The sequence below is a fragment of the Onychomys torridus genome, chromosome 5, assembly GCF_903995425.1.
Source record: "Onychomys torridus chromosome 5, mOncTor1.1, whole genome shotgun sequence".
Classification (NCBI taxonomy): domain Eukaryota; kingdom Metazoa; phylum Chordata; class Mammalia; order Rodentia; family Cricetidae; genus Onychomys; species Onychomys torridus.
This window is the reverse complement of record NC_050447.1, coordinates 51,172,049-51,195,712: the sequence shown is the minus strand read 5'-3', so window position 1 is coordinate 51,195,712 and position 23,664 is coordinate 51,172,049. Positions and strand designations below refer to the sequence as shown.

At 48.5% G+C, this 23,664-nt stretch overlaps 1 protein-coding gene across 1 annotated transcript; it reads left to right on the top strand.

Annotated features, from left to right (window-relative positions):
* Positions 1-29: 29 nt before the first annotated feature.
* Positions 30-15,705, top strand: LOC118584318 (bile salt sulfotransferase-like). The gene is made up of 7 exons (XM_036188492.1): positions 30-137; positions 734-897; positions 8,546-8,760; positions 9,573-9,699; positions 9,887-9,981; positions 14,093-14,273; positions 15,484-15,705. Exons 1-7 carry the CDS (start codon positions 97-99, stop codon positions 15,597-15,599), a joined length of 939 nt encoding a protein of 312 aa, XP_036044385.1. The 5' UTR covers positions 30-96; the 3' UTR covers positions 15,600-15,705.
* The last annotated feature ends 7,959 nt before the right edge of the window (positions 15,706-23,664 follow it).

Genomic DNA, 23,664 nt, shown 5'->3' with positions numbered 1-23,664 from the left:
CGCAGTCATCTGCCCCAGGGCCCTGCAACTCTAGGGTGGAGCCTCTTTGGAGCTGCCCAAGTAGAGCCTGAGCCACGTTTTCTAGGGCTGGGCTGCATGCAGACAGCGAGGCACAGCTCACAGAGAAGGACTTTGTGGTGAGTAGGGATCCCCCGGGACATGGGAGGTGGGGCTAATGTCAGAGGCTGCTCCAGGATTCAGTAGAAACATTCTTGTCAGCCCAGGCAGGGCAGCTGTGTGTGAAGACTGAAGGGAGGGTGTGGGTGGAAACTGTCTCTCTGATAGATGGGGCTTCTGGGCACAGTTCCCATCACTGCTTGGGGTTTCTGGGAGTGAGGCAAGCAGCTCTCAAGTCCACAAAGATGTTCACAATAGGTCACAACCACACAAGTCTGCTGCTGAGGTGCAGCCCTGCATACAAGTGGTCAAGAATTAGTGGCTGAGGCAGAATTCTGCCAAGCAGTCTGGCCGCAGTCTCAAGGCCAGACAAAATTGCCAGCCCAAAGCCGAAGTACAGAGATCTGTATACCCCGAAAGGATGGAGGCCTTCTTTGGCCCAGATGGCAGGCAAATCTGACCAAGGTTCTGGGATGGTCCTGCAAAGATGCCTAAGAACAAAACCAGCAGCCACCTGGTGTGGACCCGTCTCAACATTTTAACGATGGAATGGCAGACGGGCTTGCACCTGCGGGAAAGAGCTTGGGCCCTGGGTAACAGACTGCCTCCCCTCCAGCCCCACTCCCAACAGCGCCAGCATGAATGAACGCATGAACACCACCGAGATCTTCGATGGCATCCGCTTCCCAGGGTTCATGCACACCCTAGAGTCCCTAAAGGCAGCTTGTGCTTTCCAGTTCCAGGACACAGATGTCCTCTTGGTGACGTTCCCCAAGTCAGGTGAGAGGCTGGGACTGGGACAAGGAGCCTGAACAACCCAGGGATGTCAGTGTTCCCTCCCATCCACAGGGCCTCATTCCTTTTCTTGGAACTGTAGAGTAGACCCCTGGGCCTTCTCCCTGTCACTTCTGATTCTGGTGTGGGTTGAAGGGTTGCCTCTCTGGCCTGAGTTCATACCAGACCGAAATCTACCAGCTCTATAAGCCCCAGTAGCCTCCTTGGCCAGTCATTGTCCTTCTACCTAACAGCCTCGGACACTGTAGTTTGCTTACCCTGGGCACCAGCAGCCTCCCTCATACCTTGGTCAGGTTCCCACTAACTTCTCTGATCTCACTACACTTTCGAGAACATGTTTCTGAGCCTGTGGGAAGAATGCTGGTGGTGATGTGGGGTGTGTGCTGATAATCTGGCTCCATCCGGGATGCTCTTAGGCACGTGGTCTTTCGGGAACATGATTTGCCTTGCCCTGAGCCCTGCTGAGGTGAATGGTGTGTGTCATCCCACTGAAGTGTGTTTCTGTGGGGACAGGAACCCTCTAATCCCAGAGCACTGCTGCTTTCCCTTTCTCCAGTGTGGTGGGGTGCCGGCATGGTTCTGCAGACCCTTCATGGCCATCTTCTCCATCTTGAATCCATAAGGATAGGCATCCAGGGTGAGGATCCCAGTCAGGGGTAGAGTTTGCCTTTGTCTCTTGGGGACCCAAGAGTAAGATCTGGCCGGGCAGTAGTGGCACACGCCTTTAATCCCAGCACTCTGGAGACAGAGCCAAGAGGATCTCTGTGAGTTTGAGACCAGCCTGGTCTACAAAGTGAGTTCCGGGACAGGCTCCAAAACTACACAGAGAAACCATGTCTCGAAAAAAACAAAAAAAACAAAAAACAAAAAAAACAAAAAACAAAAAAAAGAGTAAGATCTGCCTCATATGACTTGGCCACCAGGGCCACCTGGGCTGTCGGTGACCTAGATGAGCCAACCATTCAGCAGATAGGGCCAGGTGCCCCTCCTACACTCCACATTCCTGACTCCTCTTCCTCTTACATCAAACCTACTTCACCTCCACCCCATATAACTGTCCTGCTTCCCAGCCACCCCGCCCCCGCCCCTGCTCCCCTCCCCCTGCTCCCCTCCCCCTCTCCCAGAATCAGAGCCTGCCCCTCTCTCCCTTTACACCTCACCACATCTGCCCAGGGGCCTGGTCTATGGTCTAGACTTCCCACCAGAAGGAATGCAGTGGGTGGGCTGGGATTCCTTAGGCTGTGCCTACAACTCTCTTTCCGTCCTCCTTCAGGATAGGGCAGCAGAGCTGTGGGCCCTAAGTCCTGGGTCCTGGATCCAGGGGGTCAGTGTCCCCGCATGGGGGGACAGGGGTGGGGAGGGATCATTCCTCAGTAACTGTGTGAGCAGACTCAGACAGAACAGGGCCTGGCCTGCAGTTAGCAAGATACACTACTGACTCTTGTTACCAGTCCTTGAACTAGTACAGGCGGGGTGAGAGGAAAGGGCCATGCCTGTTCTGCAGAGCCATTTCTGGCCTGTATGTGCTTAGACTTGGAAAAGGTGGTGATCCCCCTTCCCATCCTGAAAGCTAGATTAGCTGGGGGAAGGAGAGGAGGGACTGTGACCACCCATTCCTATCTAGAGCCCTAGGATTTGATATCTCTGAAGGGGACTCCAGGAAAGGGTGATTGTTTGAGGGCAAAGGCCCTGCACAGCTCCCAGAGCACCTTCCTCTTTGCTCACGGCCAAAGCTTTCAAATGTCTAAAGTAGAGAAATGGGCTGCGGCCCGGCCCAGAGGAGTGTTTGGTTGTTGTAGGTGAGGACCTGGTTACATTCTTAACAGAGAAGTCCAGGTAGGCTTTCTGGAAAGACCATCACCAAAGCTAGAATGTTCTGGAACATTCAGTTAGAGAGTGATAGTGAGCCAAGCGTGGTGGCACACCCTTTAATCCTAGAATTCTGAGGCAGAGGATGGAAGACCTCCATGAGTTTGAGGCCAGTCTGATGCTTTCCTGACAGACCTATGCCTTAGCCTCACTTCTCTCCCTGCCTGTTACCCACTGAGTAACAGCCCCAACATGCTCACAATCTAATCCTCCAGTGTGTGACCTCATGTGGCAGAAGGGATTTTGCAGTAATGATCAGGCTGGGGACCTGTAGATGGAGATCATAGTGGGTCACAGAGTCCAGAGTCATCACAGGGTCCCTCTTGAGCTCAGAGCCTTGAAGGGAGGCGCGATGACAGAGGCGGGGTCAGACAGGAGATGTGAACACGCTGCAGTGTTGCTTCTGAAGTGGGATGAGACACTTGGAAGGAACATGGTGGCCCCAAGACGCAGGAAAAGAAAGGTTACAAGGAAACACCACCTCAGCTGCCAGCTCTGCTTGCACTCACAAGTACAGTATGAGCTGCGTTGTTGAAAGAAGCCACTGGTGTGCTGGTTATTTGTTAAATTTATGTATTTGTGTGTGTGTGTGTATGTGTGTGTGTGTGTGTGTGTGTGTGTGTGTGTCACAGTGCATGTATGGAGGTCAGGTGACAGCTTTCAAGAGTCGGCTTTCTCTTTCCATCATGTAGTTCCCAGGGGAGTTTATCAGGCTTGGTGGCAAGCCTCTTTACCCACTGAACCATCTTACCAGCCAAGTTGGTGGTCATCTGTTACAGCAGCTGTACCAGGGGGTCCAGGAAGATGCGTGACCACTGCATAGCCAGGAATGCCATACTTAGCACCATATGGGTGCCAGTCACTCACCATCTGGAGCAAATGGAGGCCTGAGCAGGTTACTGAGAGGACATTCAAAGCCAGGTTTTACTTTGCCAGAGCACAGGAAGCCCTGTGTATCTCTCTCTCCCTTCTCAGAAGACCTGCTTTTGTGTCTGCTTCTTACATAGTTGCCACTTGTGTGTCCCTCCACCCCAACCTCCCAGAGGCTGACCAGCTCTGCAGAATGAGATAACGCCTAGCCCTTAGGAACACTCCGCCTTCCTGCTCCAGAGGGCACAGAGCCAGCTGCACAGCTCTGCCCGTCTTCATACACACAATGAGGAGATGACCAAATGTGCCGTAAGGCAGGAAGGCAGGAAGCCCCAGCCTTCTCGGGAAGCCAGTCCTGCTCAGTTTCTGTATGGTTCCAGAATCTTTCCTATCTCCTTGATATAGTCAGGTCATTTCCCCCTTATTTGTGATCTCACTTATTCACACTCAGTAGTGGTCTAAAAATATTAAAGGGAAAATTCTAGAAATCACTAGCTATTGTCTTAAATTGTGTGATGAAAACCTCACGCTGTGTGCGTCATCCAGCCTAGACTGTGAATTGTCCGGTATATCTATGCTGCATATAGAACTGCTCGCATTAATCTCTTAGCAAAGTTCCCAGCCACCAAATCCATGGCCACTGGTTGTGTTCAAGCTGCCCTCAGGCCCCAAATCACCTGAGCAATGATGCTGTCCAGTGCAAACAAGGGCCTAAAGAGTGCTTCCTTTCCTGAGAACATAGAAGTTTTCAACTTAATAAGGAAAAGACAAAATCATCTCAGGTTGCCAAGGTCTATTAAAAAAAACAAAACAAAAAACCCAAATCTGTGAAATTGTAAGGAAGGTAGAAGAACTCAAGCTAGTTTTGTTGTCACCACAGATGAAATCAGGCTTCAGGCAACATGGAAAAAGCATTAAAGCTTCGTAGGTTCTGGGCTTGGCTGAGAGTGTCCCCTGGGGACAGTGTCAGGACAGATCTTTCCTGCCCCAGCTCCACTGCTCCCAGAACAAAGGGATAGAGAAGCCCTCATGGGCCTGGAGGGCAAGCAGCAGTCCCCAGCCCGTGGCCAGGTGAGACACACGGAGAAAAAAGGCTCTAAATCATAGGTGGAAGAAATGGTTGATGACCGGGCATGGTGGCGCATGCCTTTAATTCCAGCACTTGGGAGGCAGAGGCAGGCGAATCTCTGAGTTTGAGGCCAGCTTGCTCTACAGAGTGAGTTCCAGGACAGCCAGGGCTGTTACACAGACAAACCCCAAACCTCACCTCCCAAAAAGGAAAAGAAATGGTTGATGGTAGCATGTTGGCATTAATCTTGGTATATGATGTTTTCATTTATTTAAAGTTTGTTTGTTTATTTATTTTGAAACAGAGTCTCTGTGTAGCCATGGTTATCCTGGAACTCACTATATAGACCAGGCTGGCCTAGAACTCAAGGATATCCACTGCCTCTGCTAGGATTAAAGGCATGTGCTACCATGCCCAAGCCTAAGGCATTTTTATAATAAAGTTTATAAAAGAAAAAAGGTAAGGCTGGAAGAATGTGTCCCATAACCTCTGTTCCAGAGTGTTGTTACGGTTGCCCTACTTTGTTGATTATCCACACCGAGACATCACTACTGTAGCATTTCTGCTTTACACTGAACTGAAAATGTGTCTTGTGAGGACACTGAAACTGTTTCTTTTCTTTTCCTCCTCCTCCTCTTCCTCCTTCTTCTTTTTTGGGGGGGGATCTCACTATGTTGCCCTGGCTGGCTTGAGACTTACTTTGTAGACCAGACTAGCCTCATGGAGATCCTCCTGTCTCTGCCTCCCAAGTACTTGGATTAAAGGCATGCGCCACCACTGCCACCAGTAGGGACTTTCTAATTCATGCCTCTGCACTGACCAGCTAGCAGTTGATGAGTGTGAGTCAGCTTTCCTTCACTCTGAAAAACACCCACAAGAATCAGATTATAAAGAGAGTTTACATTGGCTCACAGTTTTGAGTCCCAATCCATGACCCGTGGGTACCATTGCTTTGGTCTTGTGGCACATCATGGTAGAGAGGACTTGGCAGAACAAATTCACTCTTTTCATGCTGAGATGTGAAAAGGAGGAAGAGGTAGGGACTAAGGGGGTGGTCTTGTGACACAGCACTTATATAGCATGCACAAGGCCCTGGAATCCATCCAAGAAAAAAAATAAGAGAAAGATCCTATGAATATGGGTAAGTTGCACAGGCAAGGTCCAGGGTTTGGAGTCCAGCACCAAATAATGCAGGCATGGCAGCACATGTCTGTAATCCCAGTACCACACTCAGGTGTGGAGGCAGGAGAATCACAAGTTTAGCATGAGACCCTATCTCAAAAGAAAGAAGAGAAGAAACTGGGGTAGTACTATCTTAGAAAGCACCACTCCCCATAACCCAAAGACTTCCCCCAGACCCCTGCCTGGTCGGTCTGCCCTCCTCCTTCTAACACATAGACCTTTCAGAGACATTCTGGATTCAAACTACAGTGCTGGCTAGCCAAGTATTGTCAGACTTATACGTGCTTGTCCCTGAGTTTGAGTGGGGTCAATAGTACTTTGTGTTGTACTTAGAAACAGTCACTGTATGAACGCTATAAAGGAATTTGCCACTGGGTGTGGTGGTGCATGTGGATAGTTGTGAGTTTGAGACAAACCTGGTCTACATAGTGAGTTCAGAACAGCTAGAGCTGCATAGTGAGACCCTGCCTCCAAACAAACAACAACAACAACAACAAAAGAGGAATTTGCCCATTTGTTTGCAGTGTCCACACTTGGTTTATTCCTGGGTGGTGTGAAGAAGTACAGATCTTGTATTGTGTTTGGCCGAACAGCGACTTGGTTGACCCAGAGGCGTTGAACTGGACCAAAGCTCTGAACTTTCCTTTACTGACCACACCGTGTCTACCCCCGGGGTTCCTGCAGAAGCCACTGCTGTTCCCCACAGAGCACCACTTGCCTTCTGAGGCCTGGGTGCCATGTGTTTCTCTTCAGTGTAATTTCAGCACCAATTTGTCTAACTCTGTAGAAACCTGAGGGTATTTTTATTGGAATTGTGTTTGATTTGCAGATTAACATGGAAGAACTGGTCTGTTTATTTTGTCAAGACATCCTGTCTAAGGACAGAGGATTCTCCATCTGCCCGGGCCACCCCCACATCTTCACAGAGGCGGGAACACTCTTCCCACATAGCTTTTACACATTCCTTCCTGTTGGTCTCTGCCACTGATATAGTAGGGTTTTCTCGGATGTTTTACCACTAAGTTGCTACTGTGGGGTGCATGAGGACATCTGATTTTCTTCTTTTAATTAAAAAGTTTTATTTATGATTTTATGTATGTGGGTGCTTTGTCTGCATGTTTGCCTTTGTGATGCATGCAGGCCAGTGCCTGCAGAGGCCAGAAGAGGTTGTCACATCCCCTGGAACTGGAGTTACAAACAGTTGAGAGCTGCCATGTGGGTGCTGGGAATCAAATCCACATTCTCTGGAAGAGCAGCCAGTGCTCGTAACTACTGGGCCATCTCTCCAGCTTTAAGACTCTGATCTTTTTCCAAAGCATACTTTTTTTTTTTTTTTTTTTTTTTTTGGTTTTTTGAGACAGGGTTTCTCTGTGTAGCTTTGCGCCTTTCTTGGAACTCATTCTGTAGCCCAGGCTGGCCTCCAACTCACAGAGATCTGCCTGCCTCTGCCTCCCAAGTGCTGGGATTAAAGGTGTGCACCACCACCACCTGGCCCACTTTGTTCTTTTCTTTCTTTCCTTTTTTTGTTCCTATGGGACAAGGACTAAAGCCCAGGGCTTCATGATGCTAGGCAAGTGACCTACTATCGAGCCTAGTCCCAACCCAAAACGTGCTTTTTTTGTCACATGCTAGGGCTGTAAGATAGAACTGATACTAATAACTAGGGTTCTACTATAACAAAGAGCTACAAAAGAAAAAAAGAAAAGAAAAGAAAGAAAGAAAGAAAGAAAGAAAGAAAGAAAGAAAAGAGGGATGCATGGAAGAGACTTTAGGTGCATGCTAGAAAAAGCCTACATTGCCAAAGCAGGCAATTCTGTGGTGAAAGCATACAAGTAAAGAGGAAGGGGCAGGAGTTTCAAGTCTTGGGATTCCCAGCACCCACATGGCAGCTCTCAACTGTTTGTAACTCCAGTTCCAGGGGGTGTGACAACCTCTTATGGCCTCTGCAGGCACTGGGCATGCATCACAAAGGCAAACATGCAAACAAAGCACCCACAAAGCAGTGGTAGCGTACTTGCTTAACTCACACATAGTCCTGGATTCCACCTGTAGGGCCCCGAGAAAGGGAGGAAGGGAGAAGACAGAGGGGAAGAAAGCCAAAGCTCTGTAGAAAACCCCTAAATTGAAGTTACTAGTGTGGCTGAGGAGAGGGACTAGAAAACTCCTAAGTGCTCATGTACAGAATATTAGCAGAAATACAGATGATAAAAGCTATCCTGAAGGCCAAGTATAGTGGCGCATGCCTTAATCCCAGTACTCAGGAGGCAGAGGTGGATCTCTGAGTTCAAAGCCAGCCTGGTCTACATGGTGAGTACCAGGACAGCTAGGGCTATGTAGAGAGACTCTGTCTCAAAAAACAAATAACATATTGATTAAAGTCTCAAATAGCAATAAGGAACATGTCATAGAGTGGTAGAGCATTCCGCTGGCCAGGTTTGGGGGTCTGTGGTCTGTGGAAGGCAGGACAGTGAGAGTAGAGGACTAGGCTAGCTTCAGAAGCCTCACCACCCTGTTTACGCTATTAATAATGCACCTAATTAATCTATTACTCTGAGGGGGAAAAGAAAAAGTGTGGAATATCTTAGGCAGAAGTAGCCATCCCCATCACCTGCCCCACCCCGACTCCTACCCCTTGTCCTGCAGGTACCACATGGATGCAGCAGGTACTGAGTCTTATCTTCTGTGAGGGCCACCTGTGGCCTATCCACCACCTCCCCAACTGGGCCCGCATGCCTTGGATTGAGCAGACCTCCTTTAGCAGCCTCCTTCCCAAGCTCAACAGCTCCTGGCCTCGTCTGCTCACCTCCCACCTGCATGCCAAAGCCCTGGCGCCAGCTCTGATGAAGTCCAAAGCCAAGGTAGGAAACAGGTGTCTTCACATGCCTCAACATTTCACAAGAGCCAAGATGGAGTCAGGCTTTGGGGGTCAGAAGGCTCCAAAGGACTTGGCTTCACCTTCAAGTCTTGGGGTGAAGGACATGGCGGGTGGGAGGGTAGAAGTCACAGCAGCATCAGACCTAGGCTGGAGTTGAGGCAGGGTCTATACTGCAGGAAGCCTCTACTGGGCCAGCAGGTGTAGCCAAGCCAGGAGGAGGAGGGTGGGTCAGGCAGTTTCATTTCCAGCTGTAGTGAATGTCAGAGTCATCCATCTTGCCTAGTGGTTGGCTGTGGGGAAGAGAGATCCCTTCCTACCTTGGTAGGGAGGAGCCAAAGAAACTCAAGCAGGCCTCGTGGACACAGGTCCATGGCAGGCCTCCTGGCAGTGTCCAGGCGACCTGGAGATTGGTAGAACTTTGATAGGCAAGGCCCACTTATCCTGTGGGGTGATGGTGGCCATCAGCTGCCTGGAACCTGAGAGAATGAATAGCAATGCTCCCTACAAAATAAAAAATTTTAAATGTAATAATAAAGAAACCAAAACCTGCCCCCAGGGGCTACCCATTCACTAGCCATGCAGGACTCTACCAAGTGCTGTTCAGTGACCAGGTCTGGCCCATGCCTGGGACCCACTCACCACTACTGTTTGGGGGAGTGTCCAGGCCAGCATTGTGCAATTCTTCCCACCCACACTTCTAGACTGGAGCTGGGGTCCAGGGCTCAGCTACTTGAGGTCACAGTAACTGGGGAAGTCTTGAACCTCAGCGCTGAGATTCAGGACTCTGTCCACCAGGTGGTGTACATGGCCCGGAACCCCAAGGACGCTCTGGTTTCCTTCTATCACTTTCACCGAATAGCCGGCTTCCTGCCCAACCCCGGCTCCTTTGAGGATTTTGTGGATGAGTTTCTCGAGGGCACAGGTGGGTCTCCAGGACTGAAGGGGCTCACAGAGCCCCCTCCTTGTCACGAAGCTGGTGGGCAGCTTTGTGTCTTTGTCCTAGCCCCCCACCCCCCGAGATCACCCTGCCCCTCCTGGGTCCCAGCCACATGCATCTAGGATTGCAGCAGCTGGGACTGCAGCACCTCCTCTGTTTCTTCCTTCCTCAGGCTTCTTTGGCTCCTGGTTTGACCATGTGAAGGGGTGGCTGGGGCTCCAGAAGGACCTAAATCTGCTTTTTGTCACCTATGAGGAGCTGCATCAGGTGGGCACCCCTTCCACACATCCAACAGGTCACCTAAGCCAAGTCCTCTTCAGTCAAAGCCCCGGTGTCCCCAGCTCTTCCAAAACATTCTGTGAAGCTTGTTTTCCTAAGACAGGACTGTCAATGATATTGGTGCTTTCAGAATCTCTAGCTGCTCCTGGTTCAGACATCTCCTGCCTCCAGCTTTCCTAAAGTAACAGCCATTGTGAGTCTTGCTGGTAGGAGATTCAAGCAATTTCTCTTTTTCTTTTATCTTACATGTACGAGTGTTTGTCTTCATGTATGTCTGTGTACTGTGTGTGCCTGGTGCCCAAGGAAGTCAGAAGAGGACATTGGATCCCCTGGAACTGGTGTTATGGATAGTTGTAGCCACCACATGGGTGCTGGGAATTGAACCCAGGTCCTCTGCAAGAGCAGTGAGTACTCTTAACTACGGAGCCATCTCTCCAGGCTGAGTTTCAAGAATTTTTAATGTACATTTACAATTTAAATATTGTGGAGCTAGGGAAATAGCTAAGCCAGTCAAGTGGAACATGTATGAGGACTTGAGTTTGATCTCCAGAACCCTCATCAAAAAACCAGCTTGATGATACACACTGAGAGACAGAGAGAAGCAGATGCCCGCAGTTTGCTGGCTGGCCAGCCTGGTCTGTTTGGTGAGTTGAAAGTCAGTGACAGACCTTTTCTCAAAAAAAAAAAAAAAAAAAAAAAAAAGATGGAGACAGACCTTTTCTCAAAAAACAAGATGGACTTCTCTAAGGAATGGCACACACACACACATACACACACACACACACACACACACACACACACACACAAACACACACACACAGATGAGTCAGGATAAAGGCCTTTGTTGGACTGCCTTGATCCCTGGAACCCATATGGTAGAAGGAGAAAACTGACCCCTCTTTGGTCCCCCCATGTGCCTTAAGTTATACATTCAGTCTCTTGATGTTATTTTTGTGTTTATTCATCAAAGTAATCTTTGATTCATATTTTGCTGCATTTGGAAATTCAGATAAGCTCCGATAAGCGGTTTTGATGCATGAACACATTCTCTCATTTGCTCCCCCTTTCAGCCCCTGCACTTTCTAATGGAACAGACAGGCCTTCTGATTACTCAGCCCACCCTGGCACAGCCAGCAAATTCGATGCGTGATGCTGGAGAACCTTGAGTTCTCTGAGCTGTTCCAATATTATGTGTAAACAGCAAGATTTTCACTCAGAATAACAAGATGAAATCCACTTCTTTGCAGGATGTTTAAAATTATATCCACAAGGCTGACCTTTCAGACGCCTGCAGCTCTGGCCGCAGCTGTTGAAGCTGTGTGTGCTTAGGGATTTTTGGAAATCCAAGATCTGTTGGGTCTTAGAAACTGTGCACATTCACCCCCAGCAGACGAGGTTGGTTTGGCCTCAAGACATTAAAACAAGAGGAACAAAGATGAATAGATTCACATCAGTAGAGGTTTCAGGCTTTTCCAACTGAATGAGTTTTGCTACAAAAATTAAAGCTCAATTTCAAAGCTTTTTTTTTTTTAACCAAATTCTTTAAAGATATGACATCTCTGAGTGCCAAATGCAATGTGTCCTAAATACAAAGATATATATTAATACTTGAGGTTTCAGTTTTCAAGATTTTTATACCCTGTTTCCAGTCCTCCACAACTGTGTGGGCCTGTCTCAGCATCTGACAGGGGCAGAGAGCAGACATCCTGAAGTCCCCTGTTGTGTCTCTCTGGGCTTTAATTTCTGTGTGTCCCACAGTGGGCTGGGCTCTCCCACATCAACCATTAATGAAGAAAATACTCCTCTGCTTTGCCTGCAGCCAGTCTTATGAAGAAATTTCCTCAAGTCCTTCTTCCTAGCTATGTCTAGATTTGCATCTGTTAACAGAGGCCACAAGGACAACTGACCCCTAGTTAACTTGACACACCAATACAACACTATTAAACAATAACCTTTACTTTCTTATGCATCCAAAACATCTCATATTAATAGCAATATCACAATATAAAACATTCCATGTACTTATTTATTTATTTATTTACTTATTTCTTTATTTACTTATTTACTTATTTTGTTTTGTTTTGTTTCTCAAGACAGGGTTTCTCTGTGTAGGCCTGGCTATCCTGGAACTCTGTAGACCAGGCTGGCCTCAAACTCAGAGATCTGCCTGCCTCCAAGTGCTGGAATTAAAGGTACCACCACTATCTGACCCTTTTTTTTTTTTTAATTTTTAAAAAGTAAGTTTTTGTGCTTTTATTGGATTATAATATAATTATAACATTTCTCCCTTCCTTTTCCTCCATTCAAACCTCTCTCCCCATGTAGCCCTCCCTTTGTTCTCCTTCAGATTCATGGCCTTTCCTTTCATTGTTACTGCATGTATATATACTCCTAGATACAACCTTCTCGCTCCATATAATGCTACTTATATGTATTCTTCTTGGACCCACTGATAAGTGTAGTCTTTACCCCTCATCAAGGAAATTTCTCTTTGCAACAGCTGGACATTATCACAGAAAACCAAAACCAATTAAAATGCAGAGTTGTAGAGCCCAGTGCCAGTGAGTAGATCTACATTCCATCTTAAAAGTCCTACAGTCTTTAAAAATTCACTTTAAGCCAGGCAGTGGTGGTGCACACCTTTAATCTCAGCACTTGGAAGGCACAGGCAGGTGGATCTCTATGAGTTCAAGGCCAGCCTGGTCTACAGAGTGAGTTCCAGGACAGCCAAGGCTATGCAGAGAAATCCTGTCTTGAAAAAAAAAATCACTTTAAAAGTTCAGTCTCTTTAAAACATCCAAAAATCTCTTCCAAAGTTCAAAGCATCTCTAAAATATCCAGAGTCTCTCAACTACAGGCTCCTATAAATTCCAAAAGTAAGTTAAATACTTTCTTACCCTAAGAGGAAGGAATCGAGGCACAATCACAATGAAATCAAAGCAAAACCAAAATTCACCAGTGTAACAAGTTCAGAGTCTGATGGTGGGGACCCTCCCACAATCCTCTGGGCTCCAAAATGGCCTTAGCAACTCCACCTCTCCAGCTCTGCCATCCAAAGCATTCATGCCCATGTGCATGTGCGTGTGCATGCGCATGTGTATGTATGTGTGTGTGTGTATATATACAGTCATATAGTTAGTTAGTAGGTTAGTTTTTTGAGGCAGAGTTTCTCCGTGTAGTCTTTGCTTACCTAGAACTTGCTGTGTAGACCAGGCTGACTTTGAATTCACAGAGATTCACTTGTCTCTGCCTCTCCCGTGGAAGGATTAAAGATGATGTGCACCACCACACCCAGCTCCCTATGTATTCTTTTTTTTTTAATTTTCTTTATATTTATTTATTTTATTTTTAATGTGTGTAAATACTTTGCTCACATAAATGTCTATACACCACACACATGCCTGGTGTCCTCAGAGGTCAGAAGAAGGTGTCAGATATATTAAAACTGGAGTTAAAGTGCTGTGGGGTACTGGGAATTGAACCTGGTTCCTCCACAAAAACAGCAAGTGCTCTTTACTGCTGAAACATCTCTCTAGTCCCCACTCATGCATTCTTAATGACTATAAAATATTCTGTGGTATAGACATAGCTGAAATAAATTCCTTTTGTGGTTGGATTTTATGCTGTTTCCAGCTACTTCCTTTAACAGATAATACTGAATTGAGTATGGTTGCTCACACTTTTAATTACTTGTACAATTTTTTAAATATATATCAGGGGGGTGTTGAGACAGTGTCCCTCTATGTATCTCTGGCTGTCCTGGAACTCATGCTGTAGACCAATCTGGCCTTGATCTCAGAGATCCACCTGACTCTGCCTGCTGAGTGCTGGGATTAACATGAATCACTATGCCCAGCTCATTACTTTTACGTTTAAATATGTGTGTATATCTATGTGGACATTTCTGCACTGGATCCCTTGGAGCTATAGTTCCAGGCATCTATGAGCTGGTCAATGTGGGTGCTGGAAACTGAACTTGAGTCAAAGAACCCAAGAGAAATATGTACTTTCTTAACCATTAAGTTATTTCTCTAGTCTCTACTCTATTATTTTAATGTCTTGAATATGTATCCATTCCTCTGGGTCTTTCTGGGTCCAGGAGCCTCGCCATACCATCCGGAAGTTAAGTGAATTCCTGGGGCACCCCCTGGGACCAGAAGAGGAGGATGTCATACTGGAACACTGCAGCTTCTCCTTCATGAGTCAGAGCAACATGGTCAACTACAGCCTTTTGTCCAAGGAGATCATAGACCAGAGCCAGGGCAAGTTCCTGAGGAAAGGTAGGCCTCCATTCAAATGCCCAGGGCCCACCCTCATCTTGTTTGTTTTATTTTTGAGACAGGGTCTCTATGCAGTCCTGGCTGTCCTGGAACTTACTCTGTAGACCAGGCTGGCCTTGAACCCACAGAGATCCTTATGATTCTGCTTTCTGAGTGCAGGAATTAAAGGTGTGAGCCACTACATCTCACTTCCCATTTTTTGTATCTGATTACAGCTCCCCAAGCCTACCCCATCTACTTGCCTTCCATACCTTCTTCCCTGGCCTTCCTCATTCCTCAGCAGCATTAGTGTGATGTTGAGGACAGTCTCTGCCCCATGCCATTCTCCATTGGTGGTGCCTTCCCAGAGGTTTCCTTTTGGCCCCAGGCTATAACTCTGTCTCAGACCTCTCCTCCCAGAGCCACCCGACTTTCTGAATACCTCTCAGAAAGTGCCCCAGCTCCATCTCTACCAACTTTTCCAAAAGAAACTGAACTTCACCATTCTCATGGGCAACATGTTCTAGCATTGCCGGAGTCCAGCCCCACCCAACCAGTTCTGAAGAGATGCTTGGATGTAGAAAAAGGGAGGGACCTGTGGGGTCCCCATGGCAACTAAGAGTATACCTTGCTATTGTCCCTGATAAAACCCCAGGGAACACCAGAACCTCTTGCCTTTATTAATAGTCAGCAGAATTAGGACTTTCCTCAAAGTCTCCAACAAGACAAATCCTCAGGACAGGTCTTAGAGGTACATGAACCAGGCACTGGCTTCCAGCCCCCAGCTAAATGTGGCTTCAGGATGAGGCAGCCATGGGTGCTTATGACCACATCCCTTGACCTCCATCCAGAGCATGCAGACTAGGAGAAGTTCTCACACAGCTCTGGAGGCCAGAACAAGGTATTCTTGGGCCACACTCCCTCTGGAGACTCCTTCCCGCCTCTTTCGTTCCTATGGCTCCAGTGTCCCCAGTTCCTGGTTACATCACTTTAGGCTCTACTCCCATACTCGGTGATGACACCAGTTACTAGGTTAGGCCACTCTTAGCACCTCTTAGCCTACTTCCAAATCAAGCCATGTTCCCAGGTATCAGGTGGGAGGTGCAGACGCCTCCTACAGGATGTAATTCAGAGTGTGAGGATGGAGGTCAGTCTCTCAGCGGTCGGCTTGTGGTGTATCCTTGACATTTTCTCCCTGGCTGACTCATACCATCTGCCCTTTCTCCCCCAGGTATTGTGGGAGACTGGAGGGAACACTTTACTCCTGAGCTGGATGAAAAGTTCAACGCTGTCTACCAGTCCAAGATGGGTAACTCTGGCCTCTGCCTCCCCTGGACTATGGACTGACCCTTCTGACCCATCTGGCCTATTCCCATGTGCCTGACATTCTGTCCTCCTACTGTGCTATGCCCCTGGTCTAACAATAAAAGCCCAGGTCCATGCCATGCAGACTCCATCCCAGCTCCAGCCTTGGCCTGTTATACTTCATACCCTTCACCTTGGGACTTGAAGGAAAAGGGAGATATACACCCCCAGGACCCTCTTTTTTCTCTAGAGCTTGGCCCTTGACTGGGCTGCCATCCCAACGTTTTCTTTAGAACCTCCAGATGTGACATCCCTAGACCTTATACGCCAAGATCATTCTTCCAGAGGGCAAGAGTATAAAGATATAGAAAAAAGGGAGTGTTTGTGGGGTCCCCTAGGGGACCAAGTCTAGACCAGAGAAGTCAAAGTAAGTATTGAGAACAAACACTAATCAGCCCAAGTAATGGGAAAGGTCTCTGCCCACACACTGGGGCTCCCAGAGAATGTGGGCTGCCTACCAGGATGTCTGCCATCCCAGCCACATGTCCACAGCAGCAAGCTTCTGCTCTGGGAAGAAGAGTTGGCAGCTCTGGTCATAACCAGGCTCCAGTGGAGCCGAGCAAAATCCCTTCTAGTCCTCCCCATGCCTGTGTGCTGCCCATCTGCCTGCATTCCATGGAATACTCTGATGGCAATATGACAAAAGCCAGTCCTGGCCTAAAGCCAAGGAGTGCCTTGATCCAAGTAGCTGGCTGTAGTACAGGCTGATGCAGAGCTCAATCCTGTTTCCATTTAGAGCCTGTTCTACCAGCTGTCTGCTCACACACTGCCATGAGGCCAACCCTGTCTAGACCCTTGGCCCTGGCTCAGCTATTGGAAAGGGTCCCTGTTTTCCAACAGGACAGGGCAACATGATGATGTTCTTTTCCTGCTGCAGGCCACAACTCAGCCCAGGAGGAGCCATGTGACCACATGAGCCTGAGTCAGGGTCTGAGTGCAGAGCTGGAAGCTCCACCCTTTTGCCTGTCCCAGTATGGAACACTAAGGCATCCAGATGCCAAGAATCTACATCTTGGACATGGTGGCACTTGTGTCCAGTGCTCAACCCCAGCCACAGTACACAAGCAGGGAGGCACCAGGTATGAGGCAGGTTGCTATGAGTAATGTGACTGGCCAGGTGTCCCCCTCAGAGTCTTGGTGTCAAAAGCCAAGTCCAGCTTGCCTGTCTCAGACCAGGAGCCTCCAAGAGAGTTGTGAAAGAGGATACCCTGGAAATGAAATGCAGAGGCAACGTGGAGCCTGCCCTGGGAGAGGCAGGGAAGGAACAAGCCCCGCTTCTCTGTTTTCTTGGGTGAAAACTTAGACGCAGATCCTCATAAGGCTTTCCAGTCCAGCTAAGAGGCCAGAATGACTACATTCCAGTGTCCATGGGCAAGAGGAGCCTGAGGGCGGGCATCAGGCACACAGGACTAGGACTGCCTGAAGAGGGGAACAGAGCTGAGTTACAGCACTGGAGACTGAAGCCAGGGATTCACACATGCTAAGCAAGAACCCTACAACTTCTGGGTGTGCTGTTGTGTGCCTTTAATCCCAGCATTCAGGAAGCAGAGGCAGATGGATCTGTTGAGTTCAAGGCTAGCCCAGTCTACATGTAAGTTCCAGGCCAGACAAAGCCACATAGTAATATCCTGTCTCAAAAACAAAACTATGGGGAGGGGCTGGAGAGATGGCTCAAAGTTAAGAGCACTGGCTGCTCTTCCAGAGGTCCTGAGTTCAATTCCCAGCAACCACAATTTCCAGCAACCACAGGGTGACTCACAGCCATCTGTAGTGGGATCAGATGCCCTCTTCTGGCTTTCAGGCATACATGCAGACAGAACACTTATACACATAAAATAAATAAATAAATCTTAAAAAAAAATATATCAGCAACAAAAAGCTCCTGGGTTTGAATAGCAACAAAGCTATGTATCTCCAACCAGATAAGGACAGAGCTAACATTTCTCTCACCCTGTGCTGTGTGGTGTTCACCAGAGAAGACTGTTAGAACATAGATTTAAGCCAACAGGAAGTCTTTATTAGCCAGCCAGTGACTACACGGGGTGTTCAGGATCCCAGTGCAGCACTGAGCCTTTCTCAGGATGAGCTTTTAAGCACACAAACCATGTTCTGGGTTGACACATTTCTGTTAACGAGAGCAGTTAGCCAGAAGCAGAACTACAGAAGCCAAAAAGTAAGGTTAGCACATTTAGAGACTTTCCCAGATCGGTGGACTTTGATGGATTAAGCCTTTGTTTAGTTTTGGCAGGTGGTGCTGTCTACATGCTGAGCTTCACAGCTTGAGTGGTACTTCCATCATGGAGTCAGTTGTGCTAAGGTCTGGGGCCCTGTTATACCTGTGGCTCTCTCCTGCTCCCATTATTTGTACCTCCCATCCTAGAGCTTCACATAACCCCAATCCCATAGGTCCACTCCACTCCTGATTTCTCTAATGCAACCCTGCATGTCACATACTACAGAGCCCTTTGTATGTGTTTATGTGTGTGCACATGTGCGTGTAAATACATATGCTTTATTATGTCCATGCCTATGGAAACCAGAAGTCAACATCAGGTGACTTAAATAGTCTCCACTTTTTTTAAGATAAGCTTTTTTTAATAAAAAAATGTTTTATTTATTTATTATTTATGTGTATATATGTGTGTGTCAGTGCTTGTGAAAGCCAGAAAAGGGTGTCAGATCTTCTGAAACTGGGGTTGCAGGCAGTTATGAGCTGCCTAACTTGGGTGCCAGGAACTGAACTTGGATCCTCTGGGAGAGCAGCAAGTGCTCTTAACTGGTAAGCCATGCCTTAGCTTTTCCACTTTATTTTTTGAGACAGGGTCTCTCACTGAACCTGAACTTGGCCTGGAGTTCCATGGCCAAGTTCTGTCTGTCTCTCTACCAGTGCTGCAATTACAAATGCATAAAGGTACACCTGGCTTTTTACACAAGTTCCAAGGATCCAAGCTACATTCCTCATGCTGCTACAGCAGGTACTTTACCAGGCGAGTCATCGTCCAGCACCCAAAGATCCCTTTGCAGAGAGGTTAGAGCAAGCAGAAAGGTATGACAGAGATGCCCCCACTCACCTTGAGTAGGATCTCTGCAGCCTAACAATTAAGATAACTACATGAGCTGGGCGGTGGTGGTACACACCTTTGATTCCAGGGCTCGGGAGGCAGAGCCAGGTGGATCTCTGTGAGTTTGAGGCCAGCCTGGTCTACAAAGTGAGTTCCAGGACAGCCTCCAAAGCTACAAAGAGAAACCCTGTCTTGAAAAAAAAAAAAAAGATAAATATAACTACATGAAGCTGGGCATGGAGAGTGCATGCCTTTAGTCCCAGTATTAAGGAGGCGGAGGGGAAAAAACAAAACAAAAACAAAAACAAAAAACCAAACACTACATGAGAGCTCCAATGAAGGGTATGTCCTGACTGCCAGGTTGCTCTTAACAACCCAAGTCCTCATACTCAAAAGATAATTGAATGGCCACAGCCATTCCTTATAGATGCCATTTATAATGGTCACAAACATGGCACCATTAGCCTTGACTTTGGACCTTCTGATGTGTCCCCAGAATGGGAGTTCCTATGACAACAAGTGATTTTCCAAAAAAGATACCATGAGCTGGGGTGTAGCTCAGTTGTTGAAGTGCTTACCTAGGGTGTACAAAGCCCTGAACTGGATCTTCAGCACTCATAAAACCTAATATGATGGTCCAAGCCTGCAATCCCAACACTTGGGAGGTGGAGACAGGAGAATCAGAAATCACAGGTCATCTTTGGCTGCATAGTAAGTGGCCTAGATAAATAGGACTCTGACTCTAAACAAAACAAACACTGCAGCGTGGTGGGGCACATCTTTAATCCTAGTAGGTGGGAGACAAAAGCAGGTGGGTCTCTGGGAGTTCAGGATCAGTTTGGTCTACATAGAGCGTCCCAGGCCACCCCATGCTACATGGTGAGACCTTGTCTCAAAACAACAACAAAAACCCATGAGGCCCCAGTGGCCTGTAAGCACTGTGTCTCAGCAGCAGAGAAAGCAAGTCAAGTCAAGCCCCAGGATTGGCCATGTGCCCAGAAAGGCTGAGATGAAAACACAAAGGATGGTTCTGGATGAGGTCTGTCCCTAGAAGGTGCCTCTCCAGAATGAACTGTGTTCGCCCTCTGGCCAGCGGGTCAGCCTGATAAAACTGAGTTTAGGGATGTCCAGAGCATCTTCAGTAGTTAGAGAAGGAGGCACGGCACAGATGCAGTGGAAGAGGAACCTGCCCACAGTCAGATGAGTGACACGTGAACCCTAGGGGGCAGTGAGAAAAGAGACACATGCACCGTGGTTCCATCTACATAAGGTTCAAAGCCCAACAAAACAGTTGGCGCACTGTGATCAGTTAGGGAAGTGGCAGCATCAGGAGGTGCTCCAAGACCACAAACAGGCACAGACATTTGCCTCGGGCCACAGCCATAGCTAGTGATCCAGGATTGACCCATGTGGGTGGGTCCAGCAGGGACTTAGGATGAGCCAGTAAGGGCGGATTGTCTTGGTAATATAGGTTGGAACTGGGAATGGAGATGGAGTCTCAAAAGACGCACCGACCTTGTGTCAGACTCTCCTTTGGGTGTCAGAAGCCTGGACCACTCATGATCTTGGGAGGAAAGAGAAATTGCACAAGCCAGAAAGAGACCAACACATCCCCCCTTCCCTCTCACGTGATGACCGAGAGCCTCTTTGGTATGTATCAGCCTGAAATCTCACCAAGGGTTGCCTTGAGGTCTATGCCTCAGGCCTGACCAGGGTCACAGTTGTGGCCCTGGCTGAGAAAGTGGCACTGAGAAGAGACTGGCTGGCTCTGAGGATGTCTTAGGATCATGTTCCTGGGTCTCATCCTGGTTGCTGAAATAGAAGCCCTCAAACATAGAGCTCAGAGCAAGGCAGGTGGCCCCTCTCCTCTTTTTCCCTATCCCAGGGCTGTTTCTCAGGGACATTATGTTCAACACAGTAGCTCTAGGAGGATTTTAGTCTATTAGCCCCTGGTCATCAGTTCTCCACCCCACGGCATAGCCAGCCAGCCTAAAAGGTCGTATAACTCCTAGCGCCCCAAACTGCTGACTGCTTACCCCACCACTATGGCTAAAAGTCTGCCTTTAGTTGTAAAATGGAACCTTCTGGGGTTGAGGCTACCTGAGGCAAACTCCTCACACTCAACTAACACCCCAGTTTTCATCCGTGCGTTGAGGGGCATAGCTCTCTCTTGCCTTTGAGGCCCAGTACCCATCTGTAAACTGGAGTCAATTGACATACCTATTCAAGAGAGACACAAGCTTCACCTAGACCCTGCAAATAACAGGCTGCACTCTGTATCTGGATGCTTTTGTTGGGACAAAACCCCTCAGAGTAGACCAACCCAAGTGTGGCTGGGAGTGTCTTGCAAAGAGGCTTCAATAGTAAAGCAACTAAAGGCTGAGACCCTTCCCTAGTGCACACATGCACACTCTGACACATAGTATAACAACACACACATGCACATATTTACATGCACACAGACGTATGCCTACACACACATAACCAAGACTCTGGGCTTTGCAGCCTGGGAGTCAGCATGGACGGCCCAGCTCAAGATTCTGCTGTGTGAGTTTTTAGCTAAATTGCTTCACTTCTCTGCATTCAGCTCCCCCTTCCATGAAATGCACTCACAGTAGGCCATCACGTGGAGCTGTTGTGAGAATTCAGCACGGTGAGGTTTAAGCAAAAGCTTAGAGAGTACTGAGAATGGAGGAATACTCCACAGTGTGCAGGCGGCTGAGATCTGGAGAGAGGAGGAGGGGAAAGAAGGGAGGAGAGAGGAGGGGGAGGACACCCCCCCCCCCCCGCAGGGCCAGCGGATTGCCCACCAGTGAGGGGTGTCTATCAGCCAAAGGACAGGCGAGGGGCAGGTGGCGAAGGGAACAGCTTCCCTCACAGCTCTTGTGTGATTGGCCGGTCTGTGGGGCTTGTCTGACAGCTCTGGAGCCCCCACACCAATTACAGGCACTTAGTCACAGGTTCCTGCCTGCACTTCCTCTCAGCAGCAGGAGAAAGAACAGCCTTGATGGGGCTAGTCCTTCCCACCCCCTCCATCCCGCCTAGCCTAGCTCGGATCAGGAGGAGAATGGGCAGTAATCCAGCAAGGCAGAGCTTGGCCTCTGAGGCCCGATAGAGCCCGGAAGCTCTATAAGGAGGGCACAGACGGAGGTGGGAGCACACTAAGAAGAAAAAGGCTGAAACGTGGGGTAGCTGTTCCTTCAGACTAAGAAAGTGGTACCCCCCTGCCGGGCTGACCACCACACAGGCAGTCTCCTACTTTATATGTCAGAGGGCATGACAGGTCAAGCTGAAGCATGATGCTTGGAGCATAGGAACATGGATCCTCTCAATCCGTTCTGTAAGACAGGCGTCTTGCCTGCCCAGCTGTGTGGCTCTGCTTCATGTCTTTCCTCTGTTATCAGTGACGTCAGCCAAGGCTGAGTCTTAGCTGGCTGAGAGAGGGGGACCGCAATGGTACTCTGAGGTCATTTGCCCCTTAGCCATGTAGTTACTGCAGGATGGGAGCCCATTGGGGCCAGGAGCTTATGACACAGGCTATGGGCTGTTCCTGGCATGGCGGCCCCTGAGGGCTAACATCTCAACTGAGCAGGATAGTACTTGGTCTTTGTGGTGGTGTGTGTGGGAGGGGGTGTATTTGAGGCAGGTTTCTTGTGTATCTCTCTTCTGGAACTTGCTCTGTAGACCAGGCTGGCCTTGAACTCACAGAGATCTGCCTGCCTCTACTGGGATTAATGGCGTGCACCACCACCACTCAGCATTTGTTTTGTTTTTCAGACAGGGCCTTACTATGTAGCCATACTGACCTAGAACTTACTATGTAGACTAGTCTAGACTTGAATTTACAGAGATCCATCATCTCTGCTGAGTGCTGGGAGAGACCACTTAGCACTTAGTATTTCTATGCCTTAGCTATGGAAGTTACATTGGACCCCAAGTCTGCCCAAGTTCAGAAAGACAGAATGTAAGCCTACCTCTCAATGGAATAACTCAAAGCCCTCTTAAGCAGCCTTCCTCGTCTATGGCAGACAAGGAGCCAGGATCAGACCTCCGCAGATGGAGAGGCATTATCTCAGGCCAGACACTGATACAAATCCACAGGTCTTAAAAGCTGGAGCCAGTCAGCTTGACCAGCAGATGCTTCCAAGCCTGCAGAGGAGCAGGGGGATCCACAGTATGCCGGAGTCCTCCTCCAGGGTAGGTCCCAGGGGGGCAGGCTGTGGGGCTCTCAGCTACTGTGGACCCCTAGTGCAGCCAACATGGGAAATTTTCACCTGAGGCCCTAAGGGTCATTCCCACATGCTATATGCTCAAGAGTGAGGAAGATTCTGAATATCTGGAAACACATGTTGGCTGCCTTGTCAGGGGTTCAATTCACACAAGCTCCTCTGCATTCCAGAAATCAAATGGCACACATGTAGCAAAAGGGGCTGAAAACAGGAACTTTGCAAAGCAAGGATGTCCTGGCCCCGCTGTCATCCGTGTCTGACCCAGGCATGTCCCTCCACTGGTCTGAGCCTTGATTTCTTTGTGAGAGCCTGGGACACGCTTCTGGATCAGGTTCCTCAAGTGTTGACAGAAACTCAGCTCCTTCTCGCTTCTCTGAAAGGACCAGCTCTTGGAAGGACTCTTCCTTCCTCATCTCTCTGGCCAGCAGCTATCCACTGACTCTCCTACATGCATAAACCACGCCCCTTCTCTGCCACCTGCTGCTACTATGATCCCAGGCCCCTTGGCTTCACCAAAGAACTCAGGCAAGACTTCTAGGAACTGTTGGGCTCTTACAGTGTGGGGACTGGGTCTGACCTGGGATAACACTCTGGGCCCACAGCCTCACCCTGCTGGGGCTCTACCTCCCCATATATCCATGGATAGTATATTTCTCTGGTGTCCTCTCTGTCCCCAAAGAGACCAAAATCCACCGGCCCTTCCGGAATCGTAGCCAGGTTACCATGGTGATGCCTATTATCTGGGCTTAACGGGAG